Source organism: Rhinoderma darwinii, chromosome 5, assembly GCF_050947455.1.
Source record: "Rhinoderma darwinii isolate aRhiDar2 chromosome 5, aRhiDar2.hap1, whole genome shotgun sequence".
Taxonomy (NCBI): domain Eukaryota; kingdom Metazoa; phylum Chordata; class Amphibia; order Anura; family Rhinodermatidae; genus Rhinoderma; species Rhinoderma darwinii.
Window position 1 is genome coordinate 71757090 of NC_134691.1, and position 22009 is coordinate 71779098.

Sequence of the window (22009 nt, forward strand, 5' to 3'; positions counted from 1 at the left end):
AATCCCGGCTAAAAAAACCTTACCAAATTGTGGTGCAGTTTTTCGGCAGAATTAACCGCCGCAAAAAAGTCTATACTTTCCTGTAGTCATAGCCACACGTCCCTCTGACGTCCTGCAGTCCGGCCTCGTGGGATGACATTTCCTCCCATGTGACCTCTGCAGCCTGTGATTGGCTGCATCAGTCACATGGTACAAGCTACCGATCTTCACAACGTCATTTCCTATAAGGTTTTTTCTATTGCCCAGCGGCAATAGAGTTTGATAAAGGCCGGATTGCGGCCGAAACTTTACACCTTTTCTCTTATATTGCCTTATTTAAAATAAACCTATTTTGCATATTTCAACTGAAGGAGTGCTTGAGTTTTTCATTGCAAACATGTAATGAAACGTCATCCCTGGAGGCCAGGCTGGGTGCAGAAGCGGAAAGATCTAGTTAAAGAGGCTCTGTCACCAGAGTATAAGTCCCTATCTCCTACATAATGTGATTGGTGCTGTAATGTAGATCACAGCAGTGGTTTTTATTTAGAAAAACAATCAATTTTGACGGAGTTATAACCATTTGAGATTTATGCTAAAGACTTTCTTAACGGATAAGTGGGCGTGTTTTTACTTTTTCACCAAGTGGGCGTTTGACCAATCCGCGTCATACACTTCTCTCCATTCATGTAATCACACACAGTGTGATCTCGCGATATAATGCTTGCTGTCACTTACTCACACATTATCGTTACTAAAGTGTCTGGAGAGTGACTAGACATCACCTCCAGCCAGGACGCGATGTTTATTCACAATCCCGACACTTCGGTAACATTTGTGTGGGACTTACAGAACAGCACATCGAGATCTCGCTGTGCTATCATTTACAGCGTGATCTCGCGAGATCACGCTTCCTGTCATTAAGTCCCACACAAACGTTACCGAAGTGTCGGGATTGTGCATAAACATCGTGTGCTGGCTGGCAGTGATGTCTATTCACTCTCAAGACACATCAGTAACGTTAATGTGTGACTAAATGACAGCAAGCGTGATCTCGCGAGATCACACTGTGTGTGAGTACATGAATGGAGAGAAGTGTATAACGCGGATTGGTCAGCGTCATACACTTCTTTACAACGCCCACTTGGTCAAAAAGTAAAAACACGCTCAGTTGTCTACTAAGAAAGTCATTAGCTTAAATCTCAAATAGGTCATAACTCCGTCAAAATTTATCGTTTTTCGAAATAAAAACCACTGCTGTAATCTACATTACAGCACCGATCCCATTATGTAAGAGATAGGGCACTTATAATGTGGAGACAGAGCCTCTTTAAAGAGGCTCAGTCACCATATTATAAGTGCCCTATCTCCTACATAATCTGATCGGCGCTGGAATGTAGGTGACAGCAGTGGTTTTTATTTTGAAAAACGATCATTTTTGAGCAAGTTATGAGCAATTTTAGATTTCGTTTCTTAATGCCCAACTGGGCGTGTTTTTACTTTTGACCAAGTGGGTGTTGTAAAGAAGTGTATGAGGCTGACCAATCAGTGACCAATCAGTGTCATACACTTCTCATTGTTCCAGCCCAGCATGATCCACAGCACAGTGAGATTGTGCAGTGAAAGAAGCTGGGCTGGAACAATAAGAAGTGTAGGACACTGATTGGTCACTGATTGGTCAGCCTCATACACTTCTTTACAACACCCACTTGGTCAAAAGTAAAAACACGCCCAGTTGGGCATTAAGAAACGAAATCTAAAATTGCTCATAACTTGCTCAAAAATGATCGTTTTTCAAAATAAAAGCCACTGCTGTTATCTACATTCCAGCGCCGATCAGATTATGTAGGAGATAGAGCACTTATAATGTGGTGACAGAGCCTCTTTAAGTATAATATATATTTTTTCTGAGTTGTGATTTTAGTGGCGGTATCGCAGCTTCGTTGCCACAAAAATGGCAACATTTTCTATTTGTTGCGGGTTTTACCTCCACAGACCTGGAACAGAAAACCAGCGATCCAATTTATGTCAATTGATGCCAATGTGTGCTACGGATGAAAAAACCGCACCGCAGGTCAATTTATGAAGGTTTTTCTGAGGATTTTTTAACGCAGCGTGTGGATGAGATTTGTTCAAATCTAATTCACTCTGCTGCTACTGTATTATGCTGCGGATTTTCCGCAATGAAATACGTTGCGGAAAATGCACAGTATTTACACTACGTGTGAACCCAGCCTTTGCAACACGCACTTTCTGCTTATGCATTTAAAAAGAACTAAGCTTTACTCATAGCACGCTGGAGTGCAGGATTGAAGTAACACTTGAATTATCAGGTTTTGTGTGGCATAAATTTTACAGGAGTTTTCTGGAATTTAAACATTTTTTCTAACATCATTCTCCATGGTAGCCACACCACCAGGAACACCACAGCCTGTGACTTCGTCAAGGTAAGATCATGTGGGTTCGCAGCAACTGACGGTAAACAATCAGTATAGGGTATTATTGGAGAACTTTTGTAAAAATGACCGCCTTAACTAAAGGGAAACATTTTAATATTTTGGTAAGTAAATAAAAATTTGGATGCTGCTCTAATCTGATTTTATTTAGGCTATGTCCAATTTTATGATTTGGATTAAAATCCCCTTTACCCTTCTATTTACATCCATAGGAGGTCCAAGAGAATGACCAATAATCTCTGGCTCCGCATGAAAAGTATATAACGCTTTACTTTAATTAATGTTTTGTTTTAGGTAGATTTAACCTTAAATGAATGTACAGTTGTATAAGGACTGATGATACATGCTTTTAGCAACAATCTTACCTTATTAAAATGATCTCCAATGACCTCCCATATCCTGGACCACTGAAGCCTGATACGACCCATGTTGTAGTAAGATATCTCTACAATTTTCTGTAAGCTAAACATACGTGGGTGTGTGGGGGACACCAGTTCATCCATTGAAACTGCACAAAGCCAGCGCACAAAATCCACTGCAAGCACAGAATGGGTTCAATTTAATGCTATACAACAAATCTAACAATGAAATTACATAACTGTGAAAGCAAGAGACAGGACAGGGGTGAAGAATTGGAATAGGGGTCGCCAAAATTGTTGGCTACGGACATAAGTATGAAATATTTACCTATTGCATTTCCATCCAGCCTTGTTGATCCAGTAAATATCCTGCAAAGACATGTAATGTACATTAGACCTGTGCATGTAATTGAATATCAAAATAGTCATATATATATATATATATATATATATATATATATATATATATATATATATATGTATAGACACATACACATGAAGGAAGAGATACAATTTTATAATTAGTTTATATTTTATTAACTTTTCTAAATGACACAGAATGTAATTCCTAAGATATCACGAAATCAAACCACAAGTTTACGCAAATTGGCACGAAGTATAAGAACAAACATGTCTCAGAAGCTGGGACTTGCTTTTGCCCCGTGTCCTGCCTTTGTTGTTATGTTCTATATCTAAGTAGCATTTTCAGAGGCAGGGTCCACTACAAGGCCTCATGCACATGGTCGTAGCTGTGTGCACGGTCCGTTATTACAGCACGGACAGGCAGCGGAGTGTCATCCACGGGCCGTCTGCAATCATGGACCCAGCACACACAAAATGTGTATTGATTTCAATGATCGTAGACCGCAATTGCGGACCGTATAATGACACGTCCTGTTTTTTTCGGTCCGGGCAACCCACGGGCCATGGAAACCATAGGCATTATAGTATCCGCAATTGCTGCTCCGCAATTGTGGATTTTATACGGCCACAAACGCACGGTCGTGTGCATGAGGCCTAAGGCTTTTACCATGTTACTTATTGAACAGATAATAGAGAACAAAAAGAAATGACATGACCTAAGCATGAAAACTGAATTGATTGACAAATAGTAAGAACAAAAAGCAAAATTGACTAATATCTAGTATGACATGGTACATCCCCCTGGTACATGAGAAGACCTGCTGTTCTCGAACTGTGAAACTACTAAGGGGCACCTCCATATCTAGTAAGCTGATGTTCCCCTTCCCCCACTGAAATACACTGCTGCTTCACCTTGCAGTAAGCCACAGGGGTTGGCAGGTGAGGCTAAAAAGATGGCAGACAAACGTCCAGAAACAATGGGCCTCAAAACTGTAACAGAAAAAAGCAACCTATCAGAGCTCCGCTTTTATTTTTTAAACTACTCTGGAAAAATAAAGAGTGAACTGTGATTGGTTACTGTGAAAATCACAAGGTCATAGAAAGTAGACGTGCACCAAAATCATAAAGGAGTTAAAATTTGTATCCATAGAAGGTTTAACCTTTCTGGAAGACCCTGTAAGAAATTCAAACTTGTTTAAAAGTATGCTCCAAGTATTCTGGGTAGTGCAAGATTTGAAAAACATGGCTGCTTTATTCCGGAAAAAGCACAACTCTTGCCCATAGGCTGCGTCTGATAATGCAGCATAGCCCCCTTTTCTGGACGAAAGTAGTCAGGTTTCCTACAACTCCCTAATGGAACTGCATTATTAGCATATCCCAATTCATCTCTAACATCATTATTGCTCTCTTAGTGAGTAGGTATAAGTCAGATAAACAGGGCAGTGCAGCTTTGGGGAATCAAAATTGTCCTCCAGCCATAGCCATGTGCCCTCTTAATACTCAGAATTTCACCAGAAGAGTTGCCATGGGGACTTTGAATTCCTAGCAGATGTTCTACATTATTAATTGAATTGCTTGCAGCAAAATATAGGGAAATTGCTGATCATGCATTTCCCCTATATAAATGCTTACAGCTTCTTCAAGGTTAAACTTTACTTTATACAAGTACATTGTCCATAAATTCCCCCTTTTATGAACGACTGCTTCCACAGATTTTCCAGAACTGGAATAATCCACTACATACCACTATATGGCTGAGCAACCTTTCGTAACCTTGCAGACCCACACCTAGGCTACCAGGGAGCCTGTTATCATCAATGAGTCTCTATTAAACGGAAATCATTTGGAAAATGAAACATTAAAAGGCAGGAAAGCCTGACCCCCCTCTTTTGCTGCCATGTCATGCAGATAATCGACTCTGCCATTACGGGCCGGGCCACAGCTACTCCGCTGTGAGTCGTTCTCTGACAGGCAGAGCTAAAAAGGTCGAGGAATGAGAAGTGTTATTTTGTGACGCCGGCCCTCTCAGAGTTTTCGTACAATGTACGTTCTCTGGCCTTTTACTGACATCCTTACACAATGTTCCTGCTAGCGTGTGCTCAGCCTTCTGGAAAATCCCATCTTAATGAAAAATTCATTTGTGATAAATATTACAGTAAAAGCTGTAATAAGTCTCCATACTTCAGGGGGTATCAGAAAAAAAGCCGGCAGAAATAATGGGAACAACTCATTCATGATTTGCCATTTAGAACTAGCTGGTGACGCAGATGTCCTATGTCATGACTCTGAACAACAGGCTTTATTTACAGAGATCTTACCCTTTTAATACAGCCAGATCACCACGGTAAGCTGCTGCTATTAACCTACACCTTCAAATTTTTCTTGTTCCAAAAGGAGGGGGCTAAACAATGTAATACCAGTCACATATGGTCTAACCCACAAAGGGGTTGTATGAGATTTTGTCCCAGAAACACTGCCAATCTTATCCATTGCGGTGTCTAGTAATGCAGCTCAGCTCCATTAAAGTAAAAATATACCTTTAAAAGGGTTGTGTCTACTACTTAATAATTTTTTGCCAGTAAGAATAGCAGTAATCTTGCGAAATACTTGATGGGAAAACCTCAACACAGATGTGCTGCCTTAAAATGTCCTGTTGGATGTTTTAGGTGACAACATAAAGTGTAGGTTCACTGCATCAATGGTAATATCATGTTATTTTTCTTTTTTGGAATTATAGATGTTTTCTGCAAGTAACACATCGGTGGCATAAAAATCTTTAGGCTGAGCTGCAGTACCAGTACCAGCCACATGCATGGACAATGATAATGAAGGGGAAGCAGATCATTGCTGTCTCTTCATGGTGATGATCGGTGAAGGTCAGACCTCCACTAATCGATCATTGATGTCCTATCCTAACAATCCCCCCCCCCTTGTTTTACTTTGTGTGATTTCTATGGGTTGGTAGAAATGTGCTCTTATTAATACTATTTAATAGGCCGACCTACCAATATATCGGAAGCACTATAACATAAGGTAGTGGGGAAAATAGGAGAAAAAAAACATACCTGTCCACAGCCACCACAACACTTTGAGAGCTGGTCTCCCCTATAGATTCCTGTATACTTGCTATCAGCTTCCAGTCAACATTTCCTCCAACTTTGAAAAAGAAAAATGATAAAGTAAAAGCAGAAGTTCAGCTCAAACTGCTACATCCCAAAAGAGCAAACACTCACCTAGGCCAAGACTGACAAACTCATCAGAGGCCTGGTCTTTGTTTCCAGTAAATGTCCCTTCTCTATTCCGCATGGTCCCAGAGATATAGCGTGGTTTCACTCCAGTGCCTATTAACTGTGCAAGTTCAAGTTGGCTGATGCACTTCAAAATCTGTGTAGGAAAAAAGAAAACATCTGGTTAGACTCTGAACTTGAAATGTTTTTGTGTTATCCTGAGGAATAAAAATCAAGTGTCATCAGGAATGTCTACAATTACTACACAGGTTCCTTCACTGCAAAATGTAATTTTTAGCTTCAGTAGATGGTTCTTGTGTATTGTTATTGAGCAATGTGGCCTTTTATATTTTTATTTGCTGTTCCTTACTACCTGAATAGTCCTTGCTCTGCAAATGAGCATTTTGGTAGTATATTTGGGAGCAACTGATAACGCCATTAAATATAAAAGAGAAGGCTCACCCATACCTTCCAACTGTCCCAGATCAGCGGGACAGTCCCGGATTCCAGGCAGTGTCCCGCTGTCCCAGGTGCCCGGTGGTATGTCCCGGTGTCAACTGTATCTGTCTACTCAGGACGCAGATACAGTTAGTTGAATCCAATGCTGAAGCAAGGAACAGTCAGCTCCTTGCTTCAGCATTCATTGTGTGAAGCGGCCGTGAGCCGCCCGGCACAGACAGGCGCGATGCAGTAACGTCATTGCGTATGTCTGCACGGAGCCACTCGTGGGAACGGGGCTAGCTAAGTATTTTTTTTATTTATTAGGCACTATGGGGCATTATACTGTATGGTGTCAGCTAAGAAAAGCGTTATACTGTATGGGGGAGCCATGGGGCATTATACGTATGACGGCAGCTATGAGACATTAGACTGTATGGTGGCACCGAAGGGGAATTATACATTATGGTGGCAGGTATGCGGGCATTATACTGTATGGGGTGCAGCTGTGCGGCATTATACTGTATGGGGTGCAGCTGTGCGGCATTATACTGTATGGGTGGCAGCTGTGGCGGAATTATACTGTATGGTAGCAGCTATGGGACATTATACTGTATGGAGCATCTGTGTGGGCACTATACGTATGGGAGCACCTGTGTGGGCTTTATAGTGTATGGGGGCAGCTACGGCAGCATTATACTGTATGTGGGGAATTTATGTGGACATCATAGTGTATGGGAGCGATTTGTGTTGGCTTTATAATGTATAGGTGCATTTATGGGTGCATTATACTGTGTGGGGGTAGCTATAAGGGCATTATACTCTGTGGGGGTAGCTATAGGGGCATGATACTGTGTGGGCTGAACAGAGTGTGTATAGGCAGAGTTAGGGGCATGACATGGAAATAAGTTGTCCCTCTTTGCAATATTTGAAAGTTGTGAGGTATGAGTTCACCTATAGTGGATGTGCGCTTTGAGGACACAGTCTCACATCCTAGGTTTGCTGCTTTTCGGCTGCTGTGGTAGAAGACCACATTGACTACATATAAAGGAACACTGCGGGGTAAAAATTATGTGTTATGTGCTCCATCCTTTGAAGGAAAAGTAGCAGTATTTTTTTGTTTATTTTTTTAAACCACAGCATGTTTTATCTCTTGGGCTCAGTTCCAACAGAAACGATGTCAGAATTAGCATAAAAAACACCCCAAATCTCCCCCATTGATTTCAATGGGAGGCAGAGGCGTATTTTTCCCCAGGCAGTTTTTGACCACTCGCGGAAAAAAAAAAGCATCATGCCGTATCCTGGAGCCGTTTTTGCCTTTGAACCTTTATTGAGATCAATACAAGGCATAAAAAGAAATGCGCCACTCGTTTGAAGCATTTTTGAATCAGGTTTTTGCATTTATTATTAACAAAAACGCCTCAAAAAATGCTGGAATTTCAAAATCTGCCTAAAAAATCCTGAAGGGATTTTGAGGCAGATTTTTTCTGCCTGACATAAACCTCTGTGTGAACTGACCCTTGCAATTTTCTCATGGTTCTACTGTAAATTTTCCAAATTGATTCAAGCTACATATAAGTCACCTTCTGTCACATTACAACCTGTATATGTAACAACTACTTAAAAAAAAGTTTATGATCTTGTTATAATATACAAGTAAACAAATGGTAAATACCTCATGCCATGAACTTCCTAAGTAGTTTCCATCTGTATGAGCCACAGTGATAAGAGTTTTGATGGTATCTATGTTCTTCTGTTTCATTTCCGTAATTCCAGAGCTCACAGTTAATAATGTAAACCTTGCTAAAGCCTGTACATAGGCATCTCGTTCAAGCTGGAAGGCGGACAAAGTACATACAGTAAGTACAACAAATATTGTAGGAATGTACACACAACAATATGTTTGTAATCCTAACACTATATTTTAATGGTCACTCTGAAAAGAGTAATAATATAATAATAATATATTGCAATAACTCCATTTTATTACAGCAAATGTTCACCTTTAAACTGAAATTTACAATTAACATATGAAAGTAAGCTAAATAAGAAATTGAGATAAGTAATGCAATATATTTACAAAGTTATCTTGTACTGATCCAGAGTTACAGTATACATTATTATATAGCCCAGAGTTGCAGTCAACGTCTTATGCCTTATTCACAAGAACGTGAAAAATAAAAAGAAAAGAAAAGTGGAACCAGAAAGTTCTTGCAGAGGAGATAGACACACAGAAACCACATTGGCATTCATATGGATTAAAAAAAAATGTTAAATTTTTTTTTTACGGAAGCAAATCGGACACGCTCGTGTGAATAAGATTTAACTGGCTTTGCAGATGAAATTTCAGGCTCAATGCTGGCTCAATCTCAGCACAGACCAAGGAAATTGGTGAAAAAAAGTGGTGTGTTTATTCACCCCGGCAGGCAACATTTCGATCCGTCTCTATGGGATCTTTGTCAAGCCTTTTCATTTTTTTGGGATTTCATCAACAAGGGTTCCTAGCCTCAACCTAGGAGGCCTGCACCCACTGCTGTTGCTGTGCTGCTTTACTCTTTTTTTCATTTTATTTATATTTATATATATATATATATATATATATATACATACACACATATACATATATAGATAGATATAGAGAGAGAGAGAGTCCAGAGAGAGAGAGAGAGTCCAGAGAGAGAGAGAGAGTCCAGAGAGAGAGAGAGAGTCCAGAGAGAGAGAGAGAGAGTCCAGGGAGAGAGAGAGAGAGTCCAGGGAGAGAGAGAGAGAGTCCAGGGAGAGAGAGAGAGTCCAGGGAGAGAGAGAGAGAGAGAGAGAGAGAGAGTCCAGGGAGAGAGAGAGAGAGAGTGTCCAGGGAGAGAGAGAGAGAGAGTCCAGGGAGAGAGAGAGGGAGAGAGTCCAGGGAGAGAGAGTCCAGGGAGAGAGAGAGAGAGTGTCCAGGGAGAGAGAGAGAGAGTCCAGGGAGAGAGAGAGAGAGAGAGAGAGAGAGTCCAGGGAGAGAGAGAGAGAGAGAGTCCAGGGAGAGAGAGAGAGAGAGAGTCCAGGGAGAGAGAGAGAGAGAGAGTCCAGGGAGAGAGAGAGAGAGAGAGAGTCCAGGGAGAGAGAGAGAGAGAGTCCAGGGAGAGAGAGAGAGAGAGAGAGAGAGAGTCCAGGGAGAGAGAGAGAGAGAGTCCAGGGAGAGAGAGAGAGAGAGTCCAGGGAGAGAGAGAGAGAGAGTCCAGGGAGAGAGAGAGAGAGAGTCCAGGGAGAGAGAGAGAGAGAGTCCAGGGAGAGAGAGAGTCCAGGGAGAGAGAGAGTCCAGGGAGAGAGAGAGTCCAGGGAGAGAGAGAGTCCAGGGAGAGAGAGAGTCCAGGGAGAGAGAGAGTCCAGGGAGAGAGAGAGTCCAGGGAGAGAGAGAGTCCAGGGAGAGAGAGAGTCCAGGGAGAGAGAGAGTCCAGGGAGAGAGAGTCCAGGGAGAGAGAGACTCCCACAGCCACAGGAAGTAGGAAGGCAGAAGATCACAGTGGCACTTTCCTTACAACCATACTGTAGAAGACTGACGTCAGAAAAAGACCGCATGGTCTATCTAGCCTGCACTTATATTATTCCCTTTTAATTTCTACCTTAGGATCCATCTATAGCCAATAAGTGATGACTCAATCCCTACTAACGGAACAAATCACATCTCATCAATGGTATATATGGCATAGTTGTCATGGAAAATAACTGAAATAGGATTCACCCTGTGCAACTTGCCTTTGGGATATTACAATCCAGTATTAAAATATTATCTATTATTGATAGATCTAAAAATATTTTCTTTCAGAAGGACGAATGTCTGATTTGTAATTGAGCATTTCAGATAAATATTGCAAGTTGAGAAAGCAAGCCATAACAACTATATCCTCGGTCTTCAAATCATTTTTTTTCTAAAAAAAACATATGAAATAAATCTCCAGAATAAGTTGAGTAAATTTTGTAAATACAATGCATTTTGTTACAGCCTATATAAAGTATAGACAAAATGAAGGATAGCTCTCACACGGTGCGCTGGAGCCACGTAAAAGATTCTTCAAAACCACATGAGCATTAGTCCCATTCAAAAATGTCTTATTCGAGTGTGGAAATCCGCCGGCTTTTCGGCGTCAATACGTGAGGCTCAGTTGTGCTCAATCGTATTTCTGACATAATGCTAGAAATACAGCACGACTGCTGAGCCCTCTGAGTGGCAACCAGAGCATCAGAACTGGATCGCCGGGGGACAAGTTAGGCAAGTACTGCTTTTTTTAAAATGTATTTAAATTTCCAGCCATTACAAAAAAAAAAATCACAACCCAGATAACCCCATTAATACTGTATTTTAGTGAGATCTAGTGGTGCTTAGTAATGTTTGCTATAAACAGATACGTTCTGCAGTTGGATCAAGTGACAAACTCCTTGGCAGCTTTTAAGGTGTGATGACAAAAGAAAAAAAGTAGGTGCTATCATTTCACTGTTAGAATGTACTCAAAAGTGTACATCTAGATTAAACACTCTCCTTAAAGGGGATGTATCATCAGAAAATGACCTATTATTTAAATCACGTTTTTATGTTAAATGGTCACATAGATAGATAGATAGATAGAAACAGATGACAAAAAAAAAAGCATCTTTCAATCTTTCAGTGTCTGATTTTAGTTAATGATAATAAAAAAAAAAAAAAACATAGATGATACATTCCCTTTAAAGTCTCATTGATGAGGTACTGGAGAAAACGCAGCCATGTGTACCATGGGACACTGCAACTATCTGAGCTTCAGGTAGACACACAGGAGGATCGCAAATCGCAATTGGGGAGAAAGTTGAAATAGAGAACGGCATCTTCACCACTAGCTGAAAGTATAGAAGGTGCCTATGATTCTCAAATTCCGGTCCAGTGCCAGAATTGGGGAAGGAGGGTTATAATAAAAGTAAAAATATATAAGCTTTAAATGTCCAGCAAATTGAAACCCCATCCGAACATCCAAGTGCACAGAGCGCTGCCTGCTTACAACCAATGCAAATGATCCAAAAGCATGTAAAGACAGAACTTGTTGGTAAAAATGTGTTCCTGCTTTATGTGTATATCATTATATAAACATGTTACAAGCATGCAAGTCCAGAAAAGTCCAAGAACTCTAGAGTTCGAAATGCATAAGCGAACGGAAACTTGCACGCTTATAACATGTTTTAATGACATACAAAGAAAAAAAAAGGAACATTTTGTACCAAGTGCTGGATTTACAAAAATAAAAATTATATATAATATGCCACGGGTATAACAAGACGAGGCACATGCTCCAGCCAAATCATTGTTCTGCACCTGGGAGGAGTAGAGGATCTCCTTTCATCCTCTTATCTCATACCCTCCGGGGGGGGGGGGGGGGGGGCGATAAACAGTAGACACATCCTAAGACGCATTCCCACGTCATAGGATGATTCCACGGCCTGCCCCCCCATGCACATGCTTGAGTTTAGCACAGTGATGTCATACAGGAGTGAACGAATTGGGCTTAGATAGTCTAGCGCACTCCTCAGACCTACACTCCACCCCCCCCCCACCTAAGGAGACCTGCACATGAGCCCTCATCTGAGGAGAAGCTGTATACCACCAAGCAGGCCTGCTGAACGTTCTCCAGCACCACCAACTATTGAAGCCACTAATAAGCTACAGGCCACAGCATTAATCCCTAGACAAGACCAGCAGTCTTAGATCTTGTCCAGACGTAGCGGAATTGCTGCGTATTTTCCATCCAGAATTGCAGATGGAAAACATGCAGCAGAATACACTAGCAGCAAAGTGGGTGAGATTTAACAAATCTCATCCACACTGCGAAAAAATTCCGATCAGAAATTGACCTGTGGTGCGTATTTTTCGTACCGCAGTATGTCCTTTCCTGCAGTGGACAGAATTGCTGCGTTTTTCACAGGAGAGGTCACCATCTCCCAGCATTGTGAAAAATACAGCAAAATCCACACCAGTTTCTGCAGTAAACAACGCAGGAAACGGTGCAGTTTTTCCGCAGGAGAAATCCTGCAGAAATTATCTGCAGCAGTTCCGTTACGTGTGGACAACCCCTAACCCTCTCTGAACAGCAGCCAGATGAATTAACCCTTCCCTACCCAAATTGCTGCATACCCCCAGCAATAGCTTAACCCCAGCAGCTCCTTCCTACTGCATTTAACCCTATCCTACCATCACCCTTGACTATAGCAACCCTTTATTAACCTTAACTGCAATCCTATAACTCTAGCCTGCAGCCCACATCCTACAAACCTTATCCTATTGCAACACCCTTCTCATAGCCTCACAGCCCCTTTTTGTGTACAAGTGTAACCCTTAGTTACAGGGACAGTAAAAACTACGAGGGGGAAGGTCATAGGAGTGTATTGTATATGTATATTTAGGTACATGGGTGAGTACTTATATAGTATTGTAATATCTTGTTGATTTATTGTAACACGTATATTGCTAGTATACTTCGTACATATTGATAGTTATGTGCATTGAAGCAAGCTATAAAACACGGTATATACAAAATATATATAATCACGGTACAGTATCAATAGAGTGTGATTTTGTGTTAATAATAAACCTTGCTTTATTATACACTTGTGTCATGAATCACCGCACGCACACTTAGCGTAATACAAACAAAAAGGTAGGGGGAACTAGGCATAACCCTAGTACCCCTAATAAAAGGAGGTAGTAATAATGGGGGACACTAGCTCAGTGAACCCCACCAAATACAAGCCTCTTTACACCATGTTCAAATTCGAAATTAATCTGCTCATCTTAATGCTGGACCAATGAATGGTTGGAGGTTGAAGGGTTTGACCTTAGGTCCTTACGACTGCTCTTTGTTTCTCCCAGCAGCCTTGTACATTCATAGGTTGCCTTTCATGACCACGTGTGCTCAATTTTGTCTATGTAGAACGTTCAGAGTATCTGGTAGAGTTCTGAGAATCGAAACTAATTATACGTAATTCATATCCTGTAAATGCCTTAGGGTAATAGCTGAAAATGAGATCTAAAATAAAACTATACTAGAAATAGCTGCCTGACAGTTTATGGGTGACTTACGTTCTTTCTATCTACGGAATGGGAGAAAACGATAATTGCACAATTTATCTTAAAGAACGATAGATACAACTTCATCCCTGTATGAATAATGGGTGCAGAATGTTTAATACGAGTTAATTAATTTATAGCAAGAGACATCAGGGACTGGAGTCTGCATTGACCTGAAGAAGTCAGGTGGCAGGAAAGGAGAAATGGTCTATTTTAGAGAACAATTGACTACATAAGAATTTTCAGCCTATATGGGTCATATATAGACAACTTGTGGGTCTTGCTTCCAATCAGAAAACGCCTTAAGGCCCCCTGCACATTTTGCCGAAATCCATGTGATTGCTGCAGAAAGAACGCTTTTTAGATGAATGGAATTGATTTTCAGTCGGAGAAATATCTGCAACAAAATCTGTTGTGTGTGACTGCGTATTTGCCTAGTTTTTCCAAATTGCAAAAAGAAGTTGCGGAAAGCTTTACAATTTAATCCTATGGGAAAAATATTCCATAACTCAGATTTCTCAATTTCTTGCGTTGCAGAATATTTTCCAATAGGATTACACTGTAAAGGTTTCTGCTGTGTATTTTTACGCATCAGAAATACGAGGAAAACCCACTATATGTGTATGCACCTCTAGGCCTAATTCACAAGTCTGTGTTCGGTCCGTGATATACGGACCGCATGTCGGCAGTATTTCCCGGACCGACAGTGCAGGGAGGACGCTACTAGCATCATAGTTATGTATGACGCTGGGTGTCCCTGCCTCCCCGCAGAACTACTGTCCCGCGCTGAAAACATGATTACAGTACGGGACCGTATTCCCGCAGGGACTCCTGGCATCGTACATAACTACAGATGTAGCCGTCTTTACCTTGACTTTTTACCCATTAAATTCACAGTGGAAAGATCCTTTGTCTTGACTTTTTCAATGACTTTTCAATGGCTTTTGTTGTGTGATATCACGCTGCAGCAAAAATGGCTGCATCTGTATGATGCTAGTAACGTTCCTCCCTGAACGGTGTCTGTATATCAGGGACCGAACTGTTGTGTGAATTAGGCCTTGGGGTGTCCAAAAACTTTGGATGACGGTTGGCTGATCCAGCTAATTTCTGCATTTCTATGGCAATAGCTGCCCAAAGGCCTTTTTTTGTTTGCTAATAAAAGGGATTTAGTTGCGTAGAACATTTTTTGGGGGGATTCTCCGATGTCAACCAGGATAAACAGTTTTAGAGGTGTACAGCAGAAGTATACCCCCCTCCTCCCTCCAAAGGAGGAACAAGCATTGATGTACATGCAATCTGCTCACAGTATAAACAGGAAATTGAAAGACATTAGATATTAAGTAATAACAATGCTACAAGAAACATCCCCAACATTAAGATTACAAGGTTAGATGGTTGTGCTTCGGATCTAATTAAAAAGAACTGCATTATGCAAATTACAGTTTGTTATACCTGACTTTGTGAGACAATTATCTGGGTATATACAGATTACCAGCATGGATGAGCAATACAATATAAGCAAAATTTTATTTATTTTTTTCTCTCAACTACATACGGTATATAAAAATATTAATATGTATAAGAAATTAATAAGAAATTATACACAGTTGGTAACGTTGACCGTTAATGACATCCCTTATAGGACATATTTTATTCTATCCCCCTTCACCCTACTTGTTAGCCAAGCCTAAGAGGCAGTTTTTAGCAAGCCACAGAATAATGACCTGACCCAACCCCTACCCTTCATGTAGAGGGAAGTAACCAAGGGCAAGTGTCCATGAGATGAGTGCCCTAGTAAGGCCACCCTAGCCTGCTTCCTTGAACTGAAAATGCTTTCGTGGGAGCTGTTGGACCTGGTGGAGATAAGGGCAAGAATTTGCCAGCCTACATCTGTTAAAAATCATCTTACAAGGCAATGTCAAATGTGAAAGGTTGTAATAGTTATGTTATCAATGTACCTGCATTTGTTTAATAAGTCTTAAAAGGACCATACCACCCGAGTAACAGGACTTTGACTCCGTAATATATTTATAGAACAAGCTGTACTGTCCTTATTGATATAGGTTGTGCCAGAACGATGTGCTCAAGTGTGATCAGTGATCCCTGAAAAGGGAGGTCGAGGGCCCATAACGTGTAGTGGTGTAGCGGCCACCGTGACCTACAGAGGCCCAGTGGGCTCCCCTTTTCAAAGTGACTGGTGCACACAGGTGCTACTTGATACATAGCAGGGCAGGCTGGGTGCTAGAGGGCAGCCCCGCCGGGACCAAAAGGATCACAGTAGGACAGGCCTGCAGTCACTTTAGTGCTACCCAACATGGAGAGAACAACTGCGGGAAAAAAAATTCCACCTCCGTTACGACTGCAGATAAACTTATACCTGAGAATCTACTTTAATAAAACTATTGAAACTGCATCACTCTGTAATTGATTAAAGAACCACTCGTTACAAGCTGGAGAACAAGTTTGTCTCTTACATAACTGTTAAGACAACAAGCACATTTACCTGGATAGTGAAGATACATGCAATCCTTATTGCACAGCGGATTCCCTCCAAACACAGAGAGGCAACTTCAGTGTCATCACAGTCCTGTAGGCCCACACTGAATGCTGCAAGAAACGGTGTCCATGCCAACTGAAGAGCAAATAAACACGGGTTCATTTATTGCTGACTTGTCATGCCAAAACCAGAACGACACTATCAGGTTCAGAGCAGTTTTCTACAGCTAAAGATACCTTTGTGTGCAAAAAGAAAATCTCACCTTAAACATTGGTCTGACATGCTCCAGCTGAGTGGCACTGGTGAAGGGGGCCTGGACGTGACTGACTGCCTCCATCAAAGCCTTGGCAGTCTTTGCCATCTGCTCCATTTCTAAATTATACAGTAACCTTCTTTGCTTCTCACTAGCAACACCTGAAAATGAGCATGAAAATGTTGGACCTTACAACTACTCTGTCACTAGTTCAAACTACAATGTAAAAACTCAATAAATGGGTTAAATACTATCACGAAATTGTCTCATGAAGGGTCTCATGAAGACATCCCCTTTTCAAAAAGAAGTCGGCGTGGCAATCAGCCACATATTTCCCCAGCGGTGACTGCTGCAGGGCAAATGTAGCATTGCATGCCAACTATTCAAAGTATTGGCCGCCAATATAAAAGCATGGACGTGCCGGTTTCGTCAGAGCCGTAACTGCTCTTACAGAGTGTCTCTACATTCTGTAACATAGAGGGGAGCCCAAAGCAGTTGAAATGATCAAAATAATATGTGCAGTCTGATCTTCAGCCTCCACAGACTCCCAGAATATGTGTGCTCTAAATAGCGCATAATCCCTTTTGAACTTCCCAGAGATTTTTGACAGAAAATCTAAAACAACATTCTAAAAAAATTCATTGGTTTGAATGGTCCTTTGCTTGGATTATTGTGATTTCTGGTATCAAATCTCTGAGTGATTCCATAGGGGTTTAAGAACTCCAATAAACTCATCCATTATGAAAGAGGTAGTCCGAGATCACACTTTACCAATATGATCATCTCGCATGTATCTAGATATCTCACCAAAAATAAAATTTACTGGTGTATCCTTGTGTCCACTAATATTTTACAGTATCACAATCACAGACATTTCTAGGCCAAAAACTGCATGTATGAACATCCGTGCTTAAGAGAATACTGGGACGGCTGTAGACCTTGTGAGCTTATGGTCCTGAGAACATGTTTCTTTCCACTCACTTGGCTTTGAGGATTTGGTAGGGATTGCATGCTCCTTTGTTTCCTTCATGGAAATTTTCTTTCCTGCAATCTCATTGTAGATAGCAGATAGATACTCTTCAGGAAGATCCTTGCTGTCATTAATACCTCGATTCATTTTGATATACTGTTCTTTTGTCATCTTGTTCTTCACCTAAGTGACACAAAAGGGCAGAATGTGCAGTATGATGAGAATGCATTTCTACAATATTTATTTAGCTCCAGGATAGGATCCATGCTCTATTACTAAAGGAGTACAGAAGACATACTGTAAGTACACCAATGAAAAACCCTCTATAGTTGACCTAGGAGTGTCCAGAGAAAACAGCCTCACGCTGATAGGTCAGCATCAGAGGCTCTCTGCTAGCTCCGCCCATTAAAAAATCTCTGGCGGCCAAACCCACTTGGCTAGCCAGTGGTTCATTTACATATTGTTTAATAAATGAAGAGGGGGCAATATCTTAGCAACAGGGGACGCAGAAGTAAGGAACAAACACCGCTGGACTCACAGTGGCAATTACGTGAGTCTAATAACTCACTTTGTAGGAGCTAGTGACAGGTGCTCTTTAAGGTTGAGCCATGTGACCATCACAGGACAAGAGAAATTTTGCATCTCATCTGGCTTCCTGCTCACTTTTCAAAACCCCAGCCATTAGCACAATTAATGTTCTGTGGTCCCCTGTCCATCTTTGTTTGCTTGCCATCTGCGATTCTGCGTTGTACTTGAGTCACGATTGTGACAGCCAATCACTGACGGCAATGGTGACGTCAAGTACAACATTCATTGCTGTGGTCAAGTAAACAAAGACTGGTGGAGCACAATGGAACAGCTGGCACAGGAGTGGTAAGGGATTTGATAGGGGAGTATGTGCCATACGTATCTATTAGTGGGGCTGTAAAAAAAAAAAAAATCCCTTTAACTAATTTAGAGAGACTTGTCATGATAATACATTCTGTTTTTTAGTCTACTTTTTATAACTGAAGGCATACAGTATTTATTTGGGGCCATTTTGGACAATGTACACGTGCCACTGTGATTGAGGAAAGTAAGCACTGTGGCATGTTTACAACATACTCATACATCATCGAAATCGGGAGAACTAATTTACATTATTAATATTATGTAAAAATGAACAAAAACCAGTTATCATAAAACATACCTGAGGGCTATGAAGATCTGTTGTCAGCATAATGATTGAGTATGCCAGAACATAAGCCGTGTCTGCACTAGCAAACAAGGTTTGTCTGTAGAAGAGTAAAGACATTAAAAACATACAAAACAGCAAGAACCCAAAAGTATACAGGAGAATAAATAAGAGGCTAAGTGTTGTAACATAACATTTCAGGATAACCAGGACACTTTTTCAACAGGTCACATGGGTTATACAAGCTATTTTATTTTACTTTGCAAAGATTTTCATTTTGTCTATTACAATAAAGTCACACAAAAAAGTGTATGTTCCTGTAAACATATAAAATATGATCTCACTTTAGATTAGTGTCCTGGAGAGGAAACCAGCTTGTATTGTATTTACTGGCTACATCCAAGTACTTAATCCCACTGCATGACTGCTAGGCTGTGTTGTCGTCTGTCAAGCAATGGTGGGTACCACCATCACTACAAAATATCACATTCCCCCCATCCTGTCACAGCAACACTTTTAACAACGCAGTTTATAATGCAAACCAAACCTTAAGGTTAGAAACAGGATCACCTTATCACATGAACTTTTCATTTATAGTTTCACATTAGGTGACTGCTTCCTCTACATGACATGATCTAGATTAAAAATAAATCCTGAATTATTCCTGTTTTCATACTGCCCATTAAGGCTCTGTTCACATTGCATCCGAGTCTTCTGCCGGAGTTATGGGAGAATTTTTTTGGCGTATACTTTCAATTAAAAGGCATACAGTGGCATAATTTGTCATAGGCATTAATGTTAAAAAAACAAACAAAAAAAAAAAACATTTAATGAGTGGTATAAGTATTTTTTGCAGAATGTCTCCAACTGGAAAATCAAAGTTGACAGCACTTTCTATACAGTTAAAAAAAAAAAGTATACCTGCCCGACGGAAGCACAAATGACACTCTTTTGGCCTTTGTCTAGGTAAATGGGGGCCTATGGCTACGTTTGCCATAAGCGCCGGGAGTTTTTGTGGCACATATGCAAAACGAGTACTGCAGACACAGTGTGAACAGAGCCTAAGCACATACTGTACAATAGTCTGACATTTCCTGTCTTTTTTCAGTTTTTGCTATTGGGGGGCAGAGTCTGCAGTAATCTAATTATCGCTAGATGGCAGGATTACAATGAAAGTTAACATTTCTATTATGAAGCTCTCCCATATAAGTCAATGAGTTGTATTCTTTGTTCTCTTATGTCCAGGTGCTGTAAAGCAAATCTCTGGAGCTGCTGTGTTAAAGGGGTTGTCATTTTCGAGTCATTCCCCTTCATATTGCAGCCATCACAACGATCTGCTGCCAGCATCCGGAAGCTTTCTCTGGTCAGACATTTCCCCTGCAGTGGCCGCTGCAGGGGAAATATAGCGTTACATGGCTGCCAATCAGATGAATCGCCCTCCATGTAATACATGTATGGCTCGAGTCCGCCAGAACTGGAGCTGCTCCAACAAATAGGGCGTATGGACAGGGATTGTCTTCATGAGGCATGCCCTTTAAAGCAACTTAAGCAATATGAAAACCAATTAGAAAAAATAATGTTTCAGTCTGTATATTTAATTAGTAAAAAAAATAAAATAAGGCGCCTCAAGGAAACCAAATCGTTCCTATAAGGTAGGAGACCCAGATTGTTCCCTGATAATCACATTATTATATCGTGATACTAGTGCAGCTTACCCCTGATTACACTCGAGGTATCGAGCAGCAAACTTCTCCATTAGCCGGTCAATTTTTTGGGCTTCACCAGGAAGGCGGAATCCTTCTAGAAACATTCTGAGAGCAGACACAAAGTCCTTCCCCAAAAAATCATGCTGGTCCACATATGCGTACATGACTTCTTTGTTAAATTTATCATGGTCGCCTAGGAATTCTCCAGCCTGAGTCTGTAATATAAAATATGGACCAAATAAAGTCCAAGATCAGTAAACCATTTCAAAGCTAGACACAAATATCTACATAGAAAATATTTAGGTAAATCTTTAGCAGCATTTGTAAGACATTACTCACTAATGTAAAATAGTCAGCAAATATTTGACATTACATTTTTTAATACCGTTTGGGAATCATGAGTTAATGGAGAGATGTTCCATGTTCAAAATCCTCAGCTATTAGCTACAGTGGAAAATGGCTACAAGTAGTGTGTCTTGTTCTAGTGCACCCATCACGTTCATGTATTACACACAAAGACCATTTATTACAATGAGAACTGTGTAATGCTTCATTTTCCCTGCGGTGGTGCTGCAGGACATTTGAACACTTGCTGCCACTTTCTTTCCACAGACTACAGCTCAATCTGGAGGGCCCCAGGGGGTGCAAAACCTTGTGATGAGTTTATAATTGGGTGAACCCTCCAACAAAAAGGTATTGTCCAAAGTGGACAACCCATTTAAATATAAAATTTTTGCCTCCTGAATTAAACTGGAGGGAAACAGAATTCATTATTAAAATGATAACAGCAGTATAGAGTATTTCAGATGAGGATGCTAGTCTTCTGAAAGGTAGTGACCTGACCGAAAATGTGAATACAACCAGATAGAAGCTGCATCATTAATGAGGGAGAAGAATCAAAGCAATCAGGAAGACACAGACTTACAAGGACAATAAACCTGAAATATAAAAAAAATGAAGAAAGCAAACAGGCAACATATTCCGCAGCGCTGTACAAAGGTCCACACTTACTGTCCCAATTGGGGCTCACAATCGAGGTTCCCTATCAGTATGTTTTTGGGGTGTGGGAGGAAACCGGAGTACCTGGAGGAAACCCACGCAAACCCATACAAACTCCATGCAGATGTTGTCCTTGGTTGGATTTTAACCCAGGACCCCAGCGCTGCAAGGCAACAGTGCTAACCACCAAGCCACCGTGCTCTCCATCATCACTTGGAACATCTGAAAGGAGTGAGTTCTTGCTAAAGGTTTGGCTTACCAGTCTCACTGCAGTCAGAGAAGAATGTTTCAGCCAGAGATAAAGCAGCCTTAGCCTACGACATTTTTTTTTTTTTTTTCTCTACTCTACCTTTCCTGTTGGTAATGAGACAACATGGATACCTCAGAGATATTGATTTGTTTATTTATATATATATATATATATATATATATATATATATATATATATATATATATATATATATATAAATAAAACTTAATTTTTATTAACTTATTTAATTTCTTTTTATATTGGCGGAATCC

At 40.7% G+C, this 22009-nt stretch overlaps 1 protein-coding gene across 2 annotated transcripts in view; it reads right to left on the reverse strand.

Moving 5' to 3' along the window:
• Positions 1 to 22009, reverse strand: part of ARFGEF1 (ARF guanine nucleotide exchange factor 1) — a 152861-nt gene that overhangs the window by 24000 nt on the left and 106852 nt on the right. For both annotated transcript variants that reach the window (XM_075826125.1, XM_075826124.1), the window contains exons 16-25: positions 20498 to 20703; positions 18798 to 18882; positions 17620 to 17791; positions 16648 to 16799; positions 16392 to 16520; positions 8495 to 8653; positions 6388 to 6538; positions 6220 to 6310; positions 3120 to 3160; positions 2798 to 2967 (exon numbers count right to left, since the gene is read on the reverse strand). In XM_075826125.1, the coding sequence (XP_075682240.1) occupies positions 2798 to 2967; positions 3120 to 3160; positions 6220 to 6310; positions 6388 to 6538; positions 8495 to 8653; positions 16392 to 16520; positions 16648 to 16799; positions 17620 to 17791; positions 18798 to 18882; positions 20498 to 20703 (1356 nt within the window). The remainder of the gene's footprint in view (positions 1 to 2797; positions 2968 to 3119; positions 3161 to 6219; positions 6311 to 6387; positions 6539 to 8494; positions 8654 to 16391; positions 16521 to 16647; positions 16800 to 17619; positions 17792 to 18797; positions 18883 to 20497; positions 20704 to 22009) is intronic.